This window comes from Cyclospora cayetanensis, unplaced genomic scaffold (assembly GCF_002999335.1).
Source record: "Cyclospora cayetanensis isolate NF1_C8 unplaced genomic scaffold, CcayRef3 CcayRef3_contig_63, whole genome shotgun sequence".
NCBI classification, from domain to species: Eukaryota; Apicomplexa; class Conoidasida; order Eucoccidiorida; family Eimeriidae; genus Cyclospora; species Cyclospora cayetanensis.
In genome coordinates this window covers 174,328-189,869 of record NW_020312624.1, presented here as the reverse complement: position 1 = coordinate 189,869, position 15,542 = coordinate 174,328, and the positions used below count along the sequence as shown (strand labels likewise).

Genomic DNA, 15,542 nt, shown 5'->3' with positions numbered 1-15,542 from the left:
AGGTGAGGTTCAACTGTTCAATTATCTCTTCCTGTACTATTCTGATGGGGTACCGGGCGAATATCTACGTCGGGGCCTAACGCCTAGCCTACAAGCCCGTTTCTGCGTCATTGCCTCGGTACCCTTTCAGCCGCGATAAGCGCAGCAGCTTCTTCTGTAATTCCGCGACTGCCCTTATCTCAGCCTATCTGCAACCGCCGTGTGGCTTTCTGTGGCCCTCAAGACGACCTCCTGGCTTCCCATTCTGTTGTTCTTTGCGAAGTTTTGGTTACTCCCTTCGAGGGTTTCTGGTGTGTGGATATGTTTCACTTGCTGTGTTTTTGCGTCGCACCCTTCAGCAGACCATCCTTGAAGCTGTCTGCTCAAGAAGAGAGACAAGCAAAATGGCAACTTTCCATTTGGAGAAATCAGTTATTGCCAGTAAGAAGGATAAACTGCTTTGTTGTCAAAGGAGGCCAGTGTATTGCATATTGAATCAATGTACTAATTCCCGAGAATTTCATGCAATTTGCCAGAATCCAAGTGAATCCGAACAATAGTACATGCACATGTATAGACAGATGGAGAGGGGCATATCTTTGTGCCCCCTCCCCTTCCTCCAGCTTCCCTGCCACGCACTCTCACTCTCCCTCTTTCCTTCGCGTCCTCCTGTGCTAGCTCTGTAGCCAGCACAGTCTCTCTTGTATTCCATTAAAGTGTAGTGTCCGAGCAAACATATCCGTGAATCCGATTTCCAAGAAGAAAACAATTCCATGCCCCCACTTGTGCTATAACGTCTTTATCTCTCTCATTTCTTCCTACGCCTTTAGTACTGGCTATTGAAATTCGGAGCTCCTCCATAACGTGGCTCTCAGTGCCATACAAGTCTAGTTAGGAAAGGCTCATGGCGCACGTATGGTGCTCTTCCCTATAGACGGTTCCTTGGGAACGGTGAAGGCCATGAAGAGGTACTGGAATCAGCCCGTGTCAGACATGGAAGACAAGTAAGGACGGCAACCAGTCTCAAGAGAGGCCAAGCATTACATGAAAGGGCGGCAGAGCAAAATAGCTGGAAGAGAATGCGTGTGGGGTTTTCTTTGATAGTGCAAACTCCACGGTCCTGTTTGTGCCTTTGTTTGTCGCTCTCTTTGTCCGCCTACCCAGCTCCAACGCTTCAAAGTATACTCTTCTACAGATGGCTATCATGCTGCAAAAGAAAAAAGTCATTGAATACCTTCTGCCGCAAGAAGACTTGGATCTGAACACAAAGGCAACAGATGGCAGCACCGCGCTCATGACGGCGTGCGATCAACAGGTATCTAGCGCTTTAAAGCCACCTGTCTCCCCCATTTGCAAGCATCCAAGGGAAGAAATCTCAAATTGGAGGGAGTAGCATAATAGAGGGCATACCTATCGATCTACACAACCAAAGTGCTACAGCAGCAGAACGGTTGAGGGCAAAAGGACACTATATGCCAGTCTTGCAAGTGTCTGAACAAGCATCAGTGTGGCAAGGCTTCTATTGATCTGCCCGTGCCTGCTTCTTCCTTCCCAGCTGGTGTGTGTTTGTTCTGAGAGCCCTTTCGTGTTCTTTAGGTCTTGTGCCTGTGGCTTTCTATAGGTGCCCATAGACTGGGTGCAAGCCATGCTGGAAAGGGGAGCGAGTAAAAGTATAAATGATGAGGATAGTGAAGGCCGAACGGCCCTTGATCGATGCGAGAAAGGCTCCCCTAGTGAGAAGTTGGAGAGCGAGGAAGTGCCGTCTTGCGGTTTTTTCGTTGTGCCTGTACATCTGATTGTGAATGCCACAATAACTATGTTGCGTAATGCCTCCATCTGCAGTGTGTGTGTATCCTTTCCGTTTGGTCTGCGTGCTGCCTTTTGTGTCGTCTTTCTGTATGAAACGCTCAGTCGCTGTGCAGTAGCTTCCCTTTCTGAGTACCGCCACACATACGGACGCTCCCAGTAGTTTCATCACCCTTCCTTCTCTCTGTCTGAGCGGAGCAACAAGTGCGCTTTGCTCCATGGCCTGTTCCGTGTCATCGTCGAGTGGCTATGCAAATTCCTCTCTCTCGTGGCGTGCATGCGGATGCGACGCGCGTTCTCAGTGTATGAGCTGCTTGTAAAATACGGCGCCACCCCACGACCCGAAAAACCACCCACGCCCCCTCCTGAGCCTGAGCCGGAAGCTCGCGATCCAGAGATTCCTCCTGCCAGTGGCAAAGAAGACGAATTGCCGAAAGTGGTGAGAGAGGCACGCGGCTCCTACAGCGCGGCTCAGGCCAGTAAAAATAGGTCTGCTTGCTTTAGCTAACGCCCCCGGACAGAGGGCCTTCCTTGCACGGCCACATTCACGGCAGTTCACATTAGCTCCGGTACAGGGAGAGTCTCGTTGTTTTCACTTTTAGAAGGCTTTGCAGCCCTTCTTCAGGGGGAGCAGCCGTTGCCAGTTAGTAGTTGGCTCGCACCCACGCTAGGCAGTTCCCATGTTTCAGGAAAGAGCAGACTTGTACTGGCTCCGTGCGAATCATGGAGCTTCGCAGATCGATGGTCTTCGTGTCTTGTGCGTTGCTGCCTGCGCTCATTGCTTTTGAAAGGTCGTAATATCTGATGACGTGCCTGGACTGGTGAGGCGCGTGGCGTCCGGAATTTCTCGCCTTGTCAGCTGTTCGATAGAGAGGCACTGCTCGTTGCTAGCGCCTCCGGCGAGAAGCAGACTCAAGCGTGCATCCTCCAATAAGGCGTTCGATTGAAAAATTGATCGAATGACTGCTTCGATTTGATGCGTCATCTGTTTTACGCGCAGGACCAGCACCCCGGCTTCTGGGGCTCTATGTGTGGCTGCGGGGGACGTTCTCACAAGACGGAGGAAGTGCCGATTCCTATGGCTTGAAGAGACATCATGCAGCGGAGCCACGAACGCGCGATTCAAGCTCCTGCCCTGGTGGTCTTGTGCTGTTGCTGGTGCTTACAGGGACAGTAGGCGGGGACCTGGGAGGCTGGCCTCCTTGGGAATGTCTGTGTTTATCTGAGGCAACTGACACGAGAAAGCCACCTCGTGTTGCATGGCATGCGTCTCTTTGCTCAACGGCCCTCCGCCGCGTGTGTTGCACGCTAAGAAGAACGGCCAATAGCACAAGATTCCCCAACCCCCCACACGCCTACTCGACCCGCCTTAACAAACGCGGCGTGATCACGCGGAGTCTGCAGAGCACGCACCGAGACAACGGGCCCCTGACTTGTCCAGTCACTGTTGTCTCCATTAGCGTGTAGGTCGTTCTTCCTGCTGTCGGCACTGTTGCAAAAGAAGGCGAGTGGGCAGCACGCCAAAGAGTTGAGAACTATCAAAGACAGGGAGAGTGAGAAGGAAGACCCTTCCGCTTCGCGGAAATGTATATATACTGTGCGCGAGGCAAGGAGTGCATGCTGAATAGCGCGGACTGTATGTATTCGGCACTGTACTCTCTGACATCGTGTCAAGATTTCCTTTTGTTGCCAGCAGTTTCGGCTTAACGGGGGAGGGTGGGGAGGGGGCAACAGGAGTCCTTTCTCCTTTTATTGCAGGCGAACGCTTTAGGATAGGGGCGACGTTTCTAGTAAGAAAGGCCCAAGAAGCGGGCCGAGCACCTATCTAAGCTTATACGCTTGGTTTTTTAGCATGCGTGCTAGCTAGGAGGAGGGGCACTATTTTGGCCACCCTTGGTTTTTTCTTTCGTTCTTGGAGCTAACAACTTCGCAGGACTAGCCAGCTCGTATGGAAGCATCTTCGAGTCGAGGTAATTAGACTCTCGAGAGAGGGGTGGCTCATTAGGCAGCCCGCCGCTTGCTGGAAAGTCAGCACATCTACAGCGTAGTGCCTATTTACCGGCCTTGCTGGAGTTGGAGAACGCAGGAATGCCTGAGGCTCCGCGTAAGCGGGTCGGTTTCTTCCCTATGCCTCCCTTGATGAGTGCAGCGCAAAATGGGGAGTGTGCGTGGGCTTGCTAGCCTTAAAGCTGTTCTTGCGACGCAGCTAGGAGTCAAAAAGAAGGCATGCGAACAAACATCTGTCCCCGTGAGAGTGCTGTCGAATTGAACGTGTGGATTCAAAAAGGCAGGAGGCGGAGTTTCTCGTATCTCAGGCCTCCCTCTATCGGTCTCTGCCCACCTCTGTGCTACGGCTCAAGGGGCAAGGCGCAGCAACTCTTCGACGTCTGCGACTGCACGCGGAACTACCTGCAGGCACCCGTAGCAGAGAGCACACGAGGCCGTCGGCGTGTGCGCCGCTGTCGCAAAAGAACGAGGCGAGGCTTCCTGCGGAAATCCCTAACAGGGTAGAATAACAACGCTGCAGGGAGCAGACTTCCAGGGCAGGAGAAGGGCGCTACAGAGCAGGAGAGACGGAAGAAGCTTTGTATCCACAAAAGGCTAAACAGCTCCACGCAAGAAAAGGCTGGCTGCTTTGAGGGGTCATTGGCTGGCGGGATAGGAAGTGATTCGAAGCCAGCCTTACGGCAGAGAGGATATATATATGTATATATATATACATATATATATGTACATATATACATAGGCAGACTTGAACTCTATCGGGTTGAAAGAGAGCTTACTGTAAGGTTCAGGATCCCCGTCTTGGTCACAATAACATCGTCTTCCAGGCGGACGCCTCCCACATGCACATACTTCTGGATTTCCGGGAGGTTCATGAGCCTGCAAGAAATTCGACAAGCAACAACTAGCCAGGTTTCAGTCAGACCGCGTAGCAGCGAGAAAGGAAGCAGGCATGCCTTAAGGCAGCGCGCAAGGCGACCTATGAAACAGTCGTCGATTGTCAGTCGTAGCGTCTCTGACTCTCTCTCTCTCTCTCTGTGTGTGTGTGTGTGTCTGTCTCTCTCTGTGTCTGTCTGTCTCTCCCTGTCTGTCTATATCTCTGTCTCTCTCTCTCCCTCTCCCTTTCTCTACAGGAGATGCCACAGCGTTAGAAGGGATTTCTGCTCGCAACTCTGCCCGCTTCGATTCGACAGAGGCACCGATACCCCAAAACTGATGCGCGCCGCAGCGAAGGCGAGAGTGCCAAGGCAGCAAACGCTGTTGCCCCCTCCCACCCCTCTGCACTCAGGTGCAGGTGCCTTACGAGGCCTGTGTCGGATCGGCTGCAGCCTTCTTTAGCAGATGCTCTACAAAGTAACAGCCTGAAAGGGAACGCGGCAGGCAAAAGAAAACCCTCGACAAGAGGGTTGACACGTCTTTCGACTTGTGCTCTGCTCCAGAATACCCCCGTTCTTCTCCTCCTCCGCAGAAAGCGAAGAAGATCACTCAAAACAACACAACACGCACGACGCACGTTTCCGCACAGCAAGAGAAAGAGACAGAGAAAGAGACACGGATGCCCACGCATTACCGACCCACACTGCCTCCTACACCACACGCACACGCCTGGGAGAAAAGCCTCGCTGAGCCTATGTAACCGTCTCCCTACCAGGTTCAACTGTAATGCACATGCCTTCTTCCAATATTCTGGTTGTTCGAAGGTAGCACAGGCCTGGCTCGTTGCTCGGAGGCGAGGAAGCCGTAAAACCTCCCACGTCGTGTGTGTCTAGTCCTAGAAAATGCCCTAAACCGTGTGGCATGAAGACACTCCCCAACGCTGCTGCTTCACACGCCTCCAGCGAGCCAACGAGTAAATCTAGATCCTGAAAAACACCAACACTACAGCAGGCAGCAAACTCTAAAAAGACAAAGGCGCGTCAAAGGGCTGCCCTCCAACGATGCGCAGTAGGCAGGGTTTTCTCAGTCATCTTTTTCTCACAGATAGGGTTTCGTATGCATACATATGTGTGTATATGTGTATGTACGTATATGTACGTATGTATATGTATGTATGTATATAAATGTATATATATACATATGTACGTATACATATGTATGTATAGATGTGTATGAATATACATGTATCTATATGTATATGTGTGTATGTATGTATATGTACGTCTATATATGTACGTATAGATATGCATGTATATAAATGTACGTCTATATATGCATGTATGTATACATATATATATATATACGTATGTATACATATGCATGTGTATATACATATGTATATGTATGTACAGATATGTACGAATAGATATGTATGTATATGTATGTATATGTACGTATGTATATGTATGTATAGATATATATATATGTACAGCGTCGCGCATTCTTTCTGTATGCAGCGGTGCTCTCTGCATCCGGATGGTGGCGCTTGCCCCCACCTCCCGTCTGCAAGAAAGGAAGACATGCTACTGCAGAGCTGGAAGGCCTCAGAAACAGAGAAGGAGAGAAAGAGTGCGGGCTGCAGCACGAAATGGGCAGTAAGCAGAGGAGAACAACTCAATCTGTATGTCATACGGAAGCAAGCCATTTTCGAAGCAGCACATGGAAGCCTTCCCGGATCACCGCGCAGGCTGCCTTTGGGAAACATAAAAGAGAGTGCGTGTGGCAACGGAAGCAGCACGCCACATATGCGCATTTTATTACGTAAGAGAGCCGGTCTGCAGTGCCTAGTGGACGGAAAAAGTGCAATCCTCCACCTCGCAAGCATCCGCCTGTCACGCTGCGTGCTCCTGTCTCTCACGCGTTGATGCAGCAGCGGCTGGAGGTTGGAATGAAGCGATGTTGTTACCTTGAGGTGCTTCAAGATGACGCGTTCCGCTAGTCGGTGTAGCGCTGTCCATCTCTCACCGGGCTTCATCCTCCTTAGAACCGCTTGCTGCGCATCCAGAACTGCTGAGTAAATCGCTTTCTGCATCTCCGTGAAGACGCCATTTGCTGGGAAGGTGAAAGTAATGTCCGTGGCATACCCAGAAAAATCGCCCCCCTTTTAACACAGCAGCGCACAACAGAAACTACGAAGCAGGAAACTCAAAACCTCATGACAGACGCCAACACACATACACACACGCACAGATACGAATGTATACGTACGGATGTATACATGTATGCAGAGTCATATATGCAATAAATATAGGTGAAATATATATAAATACACACATAAAACACATACATGTACATAAATATACACATGTGCAATGCACCTTCATTCAAACACACGGGTGGCCTTAAGGACACCCGGCGGCTCGCATTTGCATTCAGAAACGAAAGTATATACGTGGATATACACTTGAAGACAGAGGAGCCTTGTGCGGAAGGGAGATCGCGCAACGCGAAGCAGAGGGCTAAAAGCGAGACACAGAGGAAGCACAGGTGAGCACGCAAGGATGCATGCATGCAGGAAGAAGAGGACGCAAGAAGGGCATGCATGCGAGACAGGCACCATATCGAAGAGTAGCAAATCTCCGTCCTTAATAAGGCCATCGTTGGGCCTGCCTGCATGACCGTAGTGTAGAATTGATGCGTGTGTGCCGGCACTGAAGCAATACAGAGGACAAGGATAGCAGTTCTTGATAGGAGGCAGACGTTTTGAACGCGATGCGACATGACACGATACGATGCAGCCAATCATGGCGAAGGCACTGCACCGACACTTTAGAGGATGTGGAATTAAGAAGCTAAGAACATAGGAAATCACGGAACCAGCTGTCTAGACAGGGGTCGCGGATTTTTACACTAAGGCCATTACACACATCTATGCACATAAATACACGTACACCCACATAAAAGTATATGTAAATATATATGTATATGTATTCATACACATATATATGTTGGTGCAGAAATTTGTCCGAGGTGCTCTCTTTCGTAGAGCCGGCTTTGTAGGTGTGTGTGTGTGTGTGTGTGTGTGTGTGTGTGTGTGTGTGTGTGTGTCTGGGGGGTGGCTGGCAAAGAGTTTTGGTGTGTTGTAGGGGCTTAACTGGATGGCGGTTTGAGAGAGCAGGCTTTGAAGACACCCGCGGAAGGGCAGCATCTGCTCTTACCAGCAGATGCAGTCGTAAGCGACGTGTCTGGCACCTCCTGCAACGCCAACGAAAGCCTTGAACAAGGCCTCGCCGTGCAGCTCGACTAGCCGTGTCTCGCAGCCGCTGTTTGTGCGTTTTTCCTCGGTTTCACTCTGCACGGCATTGTGGGGAAGTTGTGGGTGACTCCCTCTCGCGTAGTTGGCAATGCGACGCCCCACAAAGCAGTGGGCTTGCGAGGCACATAAGGCAGCCGCGGTCAAGAACTCAGCTTCCAGGGGTGTCTGCCAGACAGGAGTAGTTCCGCATGCGCAGTTTCGAAGGGGCTGCACCTGCCACGACTGGCTGGGAGTTTTGAGGGAAGTCGTACGCCGCTTGGAGGCCGAGAGAAAGTTTCCCAAAGCGCCCTGCCTAACACACCTTGTAGAGTCGGCTTTCGACAAGGATGCCGTGCAGCTTCGCGGTGTCAATGCGAAAGGCAGAGAAGTTCTTGAGGGCGTTGGGGGGTCCCGCAGGAGAACCGCTATCCGAGTTGATGCCGTGGAGAACATGCAGAGTGTGGACGCCACGGCTCTGCAAAGACAGACAGAGAGACGGGGAAATATGAGAAGCAGGGAGGAGGTTAGGGGTGGCTCGAGTACGGCAGAAGGGGGGAGGGAAAGAGGGAAGGAGGGAAGGAAAGGGACGGGCAAGGTTTAGGGTAGAGGGGTAGGAGGGTGTAGGAGGGGGAGTATCAGGAGGAGGAGAAGAAAAAGAATACGAGAGGTTTGATACGAGGGGACTAGACGCGAAGAAAAGCATTAGAGGAGACGAAACGCTCGCTCGAGACTGGTATCCTAAAAGGGGAGTTGAGGGTCTACAGAAAACGGCTTTATCTGTGTGCTTTTCGTAGTAATATGTTTGGGGGGGGAGGGGGGAGGGGCTATACATACACACATACCTTTAGTTCCACTTCGACCTCGTCGAGACGCTCATACGGAATGACGTCAGAAACTCCATAGCGCTCCTGGTAGAAGGCGACGCTCTTGGGGGGGCCTACGAACCTGAAGCGCAGAAAAGAACAAGTGCATGCGTTTTGGGGGGCTTTTCGCGTTCCTAGGGGAGGATCGCAGCTTCCTTTGCATGCAATCCTCGCCTGGCTATGTAGCCACGCAAAACGGAAGAAGCCTGCCAGAAACAGAGGCGTTGCACAAACATGTGCGAAGGTGCTAGCTGCGTGTACACCGGCAGGCAGGGAAGACAGTCCGCAAACTTTGTACCTCAGGGAGTCCTTGGAAATCCGAGGAACGAAAAGAAGAACTTCTTTGCGAGACAGAATCAAAACCCCCAACAGATCCGGCTCATTGACTCCCAACAGGTACTGGAAGAAGGCCTCTTGGCGGAAGGGGCACTTGGTGCAGTCGGCTAAGGAGAACGCGCGCAGGAGAGTCACGACAGCGAAACAAGCGAAAATAGCGGAGGAGGGGGACAGCAGATCGCAGGAGGCAGAGCACACGCTGCTAGACGTGCTATTGCATCTCACACGTACACCTCGAAACACTGCGTAAAGGCTCATCGAAAACACGTTCCCAACACGCCTTTCGCGTAAACAGATGAATAAAAATATGAATATGTGGATGCATAGTATTTATTGTATCATAGATATGTTATATATCGAGACATATGTGGGTACAGGGAAATCCCCTATTGGAAATTCAGGAGACCATTCATGAGATGATGAGATGCATCTCGACGATACGCTGTGAAACGCGCGCTCTGAAACGAGAAGAGGCGTACACGAATAGAGGCTCCATTCATCCGAAGTTCCTCCTTGTAGGAAAACTGCGTGCCCTTCTGATGCCACTCCGGATGCCTCCGCGATGCTTGCAAATTTAGTTTGAACCTGAAAAGGAGGAGCCGTCGCGCAGCATCGAGACAGGGGTGCGAGAAGATCTGCGGTCGTTGTCACCGCGTTCGAGCGAGGAAGGCTCAAGCAAGGATAATTCAGAGGAAGGCGAGGCAGCTGGCAAGATAAAAGGAAAAAAAGGTATCTGAAAAGGCGCAGCGGCTCTAAAACCATGTACATAGTCCAATGAAACCAAACTCCAGGCCATGTCATGGCCCTCCTCATCGGGGTCACTCGCCGAAGCGACACCCCCAGCCAGTCACCCACACAACAGACATTCAAGAGCACATTGAGCAGATACACGTTCGTGCACACAGACGTAAATTCGTACATCTATGACGTATATTCTCATGAATCCTTCGGTGTTTCTCGATATAAGACGAAGAACCATGATCGGAGCTCAGGAGGGGCAGCAGCCACCTCCCTAGACACAGCCTTCTCCCAAAACGCCCTGCCAGTCTGGCGCATCGTATCCTGTTCAGGAAGCCTCCTGCAGCCTGCCTACCTCCCTGATTCTTTCCCTGTGGATCAAAGGGCTAGTCAAAAATTCCCGTAGCGTCTTCTGCATATCACTGTCGAGAATCGCTTCGAAGGTACCCGGCCAGCGCAACCACGGCTTGTGCTCTGGCTGATTATCACGCAGCACGCTGCGCATCTCTTCCCTTAGGCAGCTCACGGCGAGCCGACTTGCCCCTTCTTCAGGGGGACCCCGCACTGCGTTTTCCATGCCATCAAATCGCCGACGCCGGCAAAAGGAAACCCTCTAACAAGACAAAAATACTCGAGGAAAAAGGATCTGCCGAGGCCGTTTGGCGCCTTATTGAGACCACGAAACAGCCCCGACCCTCCCGTGTGCAGTGTGTTCGGGCGATCAAGCATCCCCCAGTCACCCCGGGGACGCACGTGGCCGGTGTGCACCCCTACTCCTGTGTTGCCAAACGCTCTTCTTTTCCCGAATTTCGACCTTGTGCGAAGTCATCTAATTCCTAGAACTTTCAACGAAAATCAGTTCGAACGTCGTGCGGTGTACAGCCACCCCCCCCACAGGTTTTCCACCTGAGCCGCCTGTGAGCCCAAATCTGCGCATAGAAGCTTGAAATTTCGCGGTTGTAAAGGGGCTTTAGTGTTTCTTACTGCCTCCAGACAGAAGAAATGCCCGTGTGCCCCTTGCGTCCCCGTGCTTTCAGCTGGCCGTGCTGAAAGCTTGCGCGCTACAGGGGAGCGTGCATGCAACTCGCTGGATTTCGCGAGTGCATCTGTTTTTTTCGCGTTTCTCCGCAGCTCTGCAACGTCCAAAATGTCGAAACTGGCCTCGTATGTTGGACTCAGTGTCCCCGAACTGCTGTGCGAACTCTCGGCACACCCGGATGTTCAAACCGCAATCCCTACGCTTCTCGAGCAATGCGGTGGGCATAGTGCAGCAGTTTCTGGGTGTGCACTCCCCCCCTACCCCTTTCTAACCACCACGTCTGCCACACAAGTCTGCCCTCCTAGACTAGACTTGGAGGCGTCCTACGTACCGCGCCAAGATCTTCCCTGCTTAGCTGCGTAGAGAGCCGTAGCCTCCATACTGCAATGGGAAGGCGCCGCTGCCGTCAGATGGGGAGGCACTCTTGAGCGTTGCATTCCATGTTCTTCAAGAAGCCCCTCTTAAGGCTGTTTTTCCCCTTTTCCCCCCCTCCGTTCGCGTGTTGCCTGGTGGAAGAGGCGCATCGCGCGGTGGCCTTAAGTGCTGCTGCTCTGCGCATCATCGAAGGGTTGTTGCTGTTGTCGGATCCGATAATAACTGCACCACCAGCACGACATGCCCTTATGGTGGCTCAGCACACCGTGCATATAGCGAAGGCTTCTCTTCAGTGGCATCTGTTGTATTTCTGCTGCCGTTCAGGAGACATTTCGCGTGCCCTTCGAAGCACACGCGTGACAGCTGCCAACTCCACCAACACCTTTGGAGAGCAGCAGCTGTCTGTCGACTTGGAGGCACAGGAACTCTTGATGCAGTGGGCAAAAGGGTGCCCTGTTGTAAGAGCCGTCAGCAGCGAAGAAGCAACCCAACTGAAGGTGAGGCAGGCTGCCCACTTCCAGCGCTTGTGTGCAGAAAAGGTGCCCGAGGACGATGCAAATCCACATCATCCTCTTCTGCTTGCCTTTCTCCTTCTGTCTGCGTGCGGTGTCTTGCATCGGGGGTGCCCTCGCGCTTGTTGCTGTTGCTGCTGCTTAGAAGGTTTCTATTCATCCTGACCGCTTTCTCCCTGGCTATCTCCAGTGTCTCCTCGACTAATATCTCTCGAAAGAAAAATGTGTCCCTCCATAGCCCTCTTTGGCCTTGAAAAAACCACTTTCGCGTTTCTACCCGCGCAAGCTTTTTCTCGCATATAAAAATATGCCTTTCTCACGCTCGTTTCCTCCCCCCTCCCCTAACCGCTGTGCGCATACACACACACACACACACACACACACACACACACACACACACACACACACACACACACACACAAGTTTCAGTGCTTGCCCTCTGGAGATGCAGCCTGCGTGCATGCGAATGAGCACATATGCGCGTGCGTGTGTGCTCCTTGGGGATGCGGGCGGCTTGCTCTCTCAGGAGATGAACGCAGAAGGTTCCTTAGTGGTGTGCTGGGATCCTTTGGATGGAAGCAGCATTGTTGATTGCAACTGGGCAGTCGCCTCCATCTTCGGCATCTGGCAAGTTGGACAAAAGGGTTTAAATTGGAACGGCGAAAACACCCTCATCGGCGCAACAGGTCGTGCAAAAACACCCCCTACGGCCTATACAAAAACACCAGCTGCGTTCGACCCTTTGCCTGTCGATCTGTCTCCTAATGTGCATGCATGTATATATACAATATATATATATATATGGACATGTATGTATTAAATGTATTCGCATGTGTATCTCATTTATATTCACATGTTTCTATAGATGTATACATGTCCATGTACATATTATATACTGACCCGTGTATATATGTATGTATATACATATATTGACATGTGTATATATGTATGTTCACATGTGTGCAAAGTAGACCGTGTGACGGCTGATCTTCTCAGGCAGACAGCAGGTTTGTTCCCTGTTGGTTATTTACGGACCGCGTACAACAGCGCTGCTTTCTGTTTGCGGCCATACATTTGACTTGCAGTTGGCTGACAGCAGCGGGGAGTCTCCCGTGGTCGTTAAGAGCCCCTGCACGATTTCGAAGACGGGTGCAAAGATATTCTCGCCCGCCAATCTCAGAGCAGCGCAGGATCTGCCCGCTTACAACGCCTTGCTGCAGCAGTGGATGAAGGACCGTCTCACACTTCGCTACACGGGTGAGACGGTGACCTTCTCAATGCACAATTCAAAGAATCCGCAAAGCGGCGCAGTTTCTTTTCTGTCTGGCCAGTTCCGCTGCGTGGAAAAGGCCTCGATCTTATCGTGTGCTTTTTTTCGTTATGGGGGAAAGAGTAGCGTGTGCTGCCCATCTCTCTCTCTCTCTCTGCCACGCCGTTCATTTGTCTCTCTCTCTCTCTGCCACGCCGTTCATTTGTCTCTCTCTCTCTCTGCCACGCCGTTCATTTGTCTCTCCTTCTCTGTCTGTCTCGCCACTCCGCGCGTGTGTACCTTCACCTGTCCGCAGGAGGCATTGGGCCGGATGTGTATCAGCTGTTCATTAAGAGCCAAGGCGTCTTTTGCAATCCTGCGAGTCCTGCGGCTCCCGCGAAGCTGCGATTGGCTTATGAGGTTGCTCCCATCGCCTTCCTTGTCGAAGCGGCTGGAGGCGCTACGAGCACTGGCAGTGGATCGGCTCTTGACGTTGTACGTAACTGCAAGCGCATCAGAGGCGGGGTAGCGAATGGAGCACGTTTTGGGGGGGGAAAGGGGGAAGTGGGGGAGTTCACGCCGTCTGAAGGCGGCCTTTGGGGCCTGGTGGGAGCGGTGGAAGGTTGCAGTAGCGTGTGCGAGACGTCTCATGGTTTGACGCTGAGGGGGTCGCTCGCGTGGAGAGAATTTCATGCATTTGGGTGAAGGGTCGAAAAATCGCATTTCCAGGGGCACTGCGTTGCAATCTGAACTGGACGCCTCCAGTGTGCCGCCTCTTTAGCGTTTTCGGAAGCGCACGATCAGGATTCTCGTGTGTTTCATCATGGGTAAAATCATTCCGTAGGCATCCTTCAGTCGTTACAACGTGCATGAGTGTTCGGGGTGGGTGGTACTCGGGGCGATCAAAGTGTGTGGTTTGGTGCGCAGCCCCTGCAAGCAATGGATCATCGCACGCCCTTCTGTTGCGGAACCGAGGAGGAAGTTAAAAAGTTTGAGAGTTTCTAGAGCTCCCCTAACGCTGCTAAAGGCGCACAGTAACGCGCGTGCATGTAGTGAGCCTTTTTTGGACTCTTCATTTGAACCGAAGATTTGCACGTGGCCCCCAGAGGCTGCTATGTGCACGGCTTCTTGGGAGCACAGCGCATGCGAATTCGGTGCCTCCGAGCCTTAAAATCGATCACTTTTCCTCTTGTTAGGAATGTGTTCCCTGTCTCTGTCGGGGCGGCCCATGCATGCCCTGATGGATGCCTCTCCCGAGAAGACACCCGAAGCGCCCGAATAGTGGAGGCCAGGGATACACTGTAGAGGGGCAATATGTATGTGAGGGATTATATTTATTCGATGTTGCATTCAACTTTGACCGGCTATCCAAATGAAATTTCGTACGCGCAACGCATCTCATGGCGGGTCCAGCTGCATGCCCTAGATATGTGACCACTCTGCACCTAATAATGTGTGGTGGAGGTGGTCTAGTGTGCACCTGTTTTGTGCAAGTGCATCCCCGGAGTGTTCAGAAGCTGCAGCTGCTCGTGCCCCGGCCGCCATGTTCCTCTTCTTTAGCAAGAGGGCCCTATGCTAAGGCTATCGGGCCAAGCACGGAGGGCGGGAAGTCATTTTCGCAACGCGCCTATGAAATTCCTTGAGCGTATTGTTACTTTTGTGTGGGGGCGGGGCGAATGCTCTGCGTGTAAAGACCATGAGAGGGGCGTTGCGTCGGCTATATTTCAGCCCGTGTTGTATTCATCACAGTTCCCCTCAGGACTCCCTTTGCATAGTTTGGCAAATGGAAGCGCGGAGCTTTAGATGGCAGAGTTATCCACAAGGATTCGGAATTAGGCTTGGTAGAGCACTGAAGACCAATCTTACACCTGAGCGGAGGCAAGTACGCCATCATACACTATTTCGGATGTGCAAGTTGCTTCTTTATACTAGAAACGATTCTTCTGGTGCGTGAACGGGAGCCGGAACGCCAACAAAGCAGCTGCTGCAAGGCCTTGATGGTCTGTTGCTGCCTGCTGAGGGGGTCCAGTGAGGCAGCAAGAGATATCTTTAAGGGCTGCAGCCCCTTCTGAGCTGTAGTGTTTCCTAGCGCACTGACGGCTACGCCGTGGATGAAGTGCATCGGGCTCAAGCTGCTAGCAATTTGCGCATACAGCGTGGAAAAAGCATGATATTCTGTGCAAAGTAGACGCGTCTGTATAGGAGCCCTCTGGAGGCCTGTAAGGGGTGAGGCCTCTGCTGCGTCGAATCGAGTAGGAGGGTGTCCTGAGAGACCTCACCTATGAGAGGCAAATCAGTTGGCTGTATGCATGTGCCTCTGAGGAATCGCTCCTCTCGCGCGGCCTGAAAGGAGTGGTCTCAGGCGCAGAGCGTGCAGAAATGCATAGATTAGACACAATTTCACATATTTACACATATATGAATTTGTTTGTAGCTCTGTGTGGCTGTCGCTGCTCAGTTTGCTGAGCAA

At 51.9% G+C, this 15,542-nt stretch overlaps 3 protein-coding genes across 3 annotated transcripts; 2 read left to right on the top strand and 1 right to left on the bottom strand.

Annotated features, from left to right (window-relative positions):
• Nucleotides 1-383: 383 nt before the first annotated feature.
• LOC113146815 lies at nt 384-2,872 on the top strand. The gene is made up of 7 exons (XM_026335266.1): nt 384-420; nt 914-983; nt 1,144-1,294; nt 1,601-1,712; nt 2,088-2,221; nt 2,577-2,606; nt 2,786-2,872. Exons 1-7 carry the CDS (start codon nt 384-386, stop codon nt 2,870-2,872), a joined length of 621 nt encoding a protein of 206 aa, XP_026191051.1.
• Nucleotides 2,873-4,140: 1,268 nt separating this feature from the next.
• Nucleotides 4,141-10,402, bottom strand: LOC34619710 (xaa-Pro dipeptidase). Its single transcript, XM_026335259.1, has 13 exons — nt 10,253-10,402; nt 9,639-9,744; nt 9,122-9,266; nt 8,803-8,905; nt 8,283-8,435; nt 8,069-8,146; nt 7,884-7,978; nt 7,283-7,376; nt 6,632-6,826; nt 5,438-5,651; nt 5,093-5,150; nt 4,569-4,668; nt 4,141-4,194 (listed from the first exon to the last, which is right to left on the bottom strand). Exons 1-13 carry the CDS (start codon nt 10,400-10,402, stop codon nt 4,141-4,143), a joined length of 1,545 nt encoding a protein of 514 aa, XP_026191044.1.
• Nucleotides 10,403-11,044: 642 nt separating this feature from the next.
• Nucleotides 11,045-14,077, top strand: LOC34619709 (sedoheptulose-1,7-bisphosphatase, chloroplastic). The gene is made up of 6 exons (XM_026335258.1): nt 11,045-11,153; nt 11,636-11,808; nt 12,350-12,509; nt 12,820-13,080; nt 13,389-13,567; nt 14,000-14,077. The coding sequence occupies exons 1-6, from the start codon at nt 11,045-11,047 to the stop codon at nt 14,075-14,077; spliced, it is 960 nt and encodes a 319-aa protein (XP_026191043.1).
• Nucleotides 14,078-15,542: the final 1,465 nt, after the last annotated feature.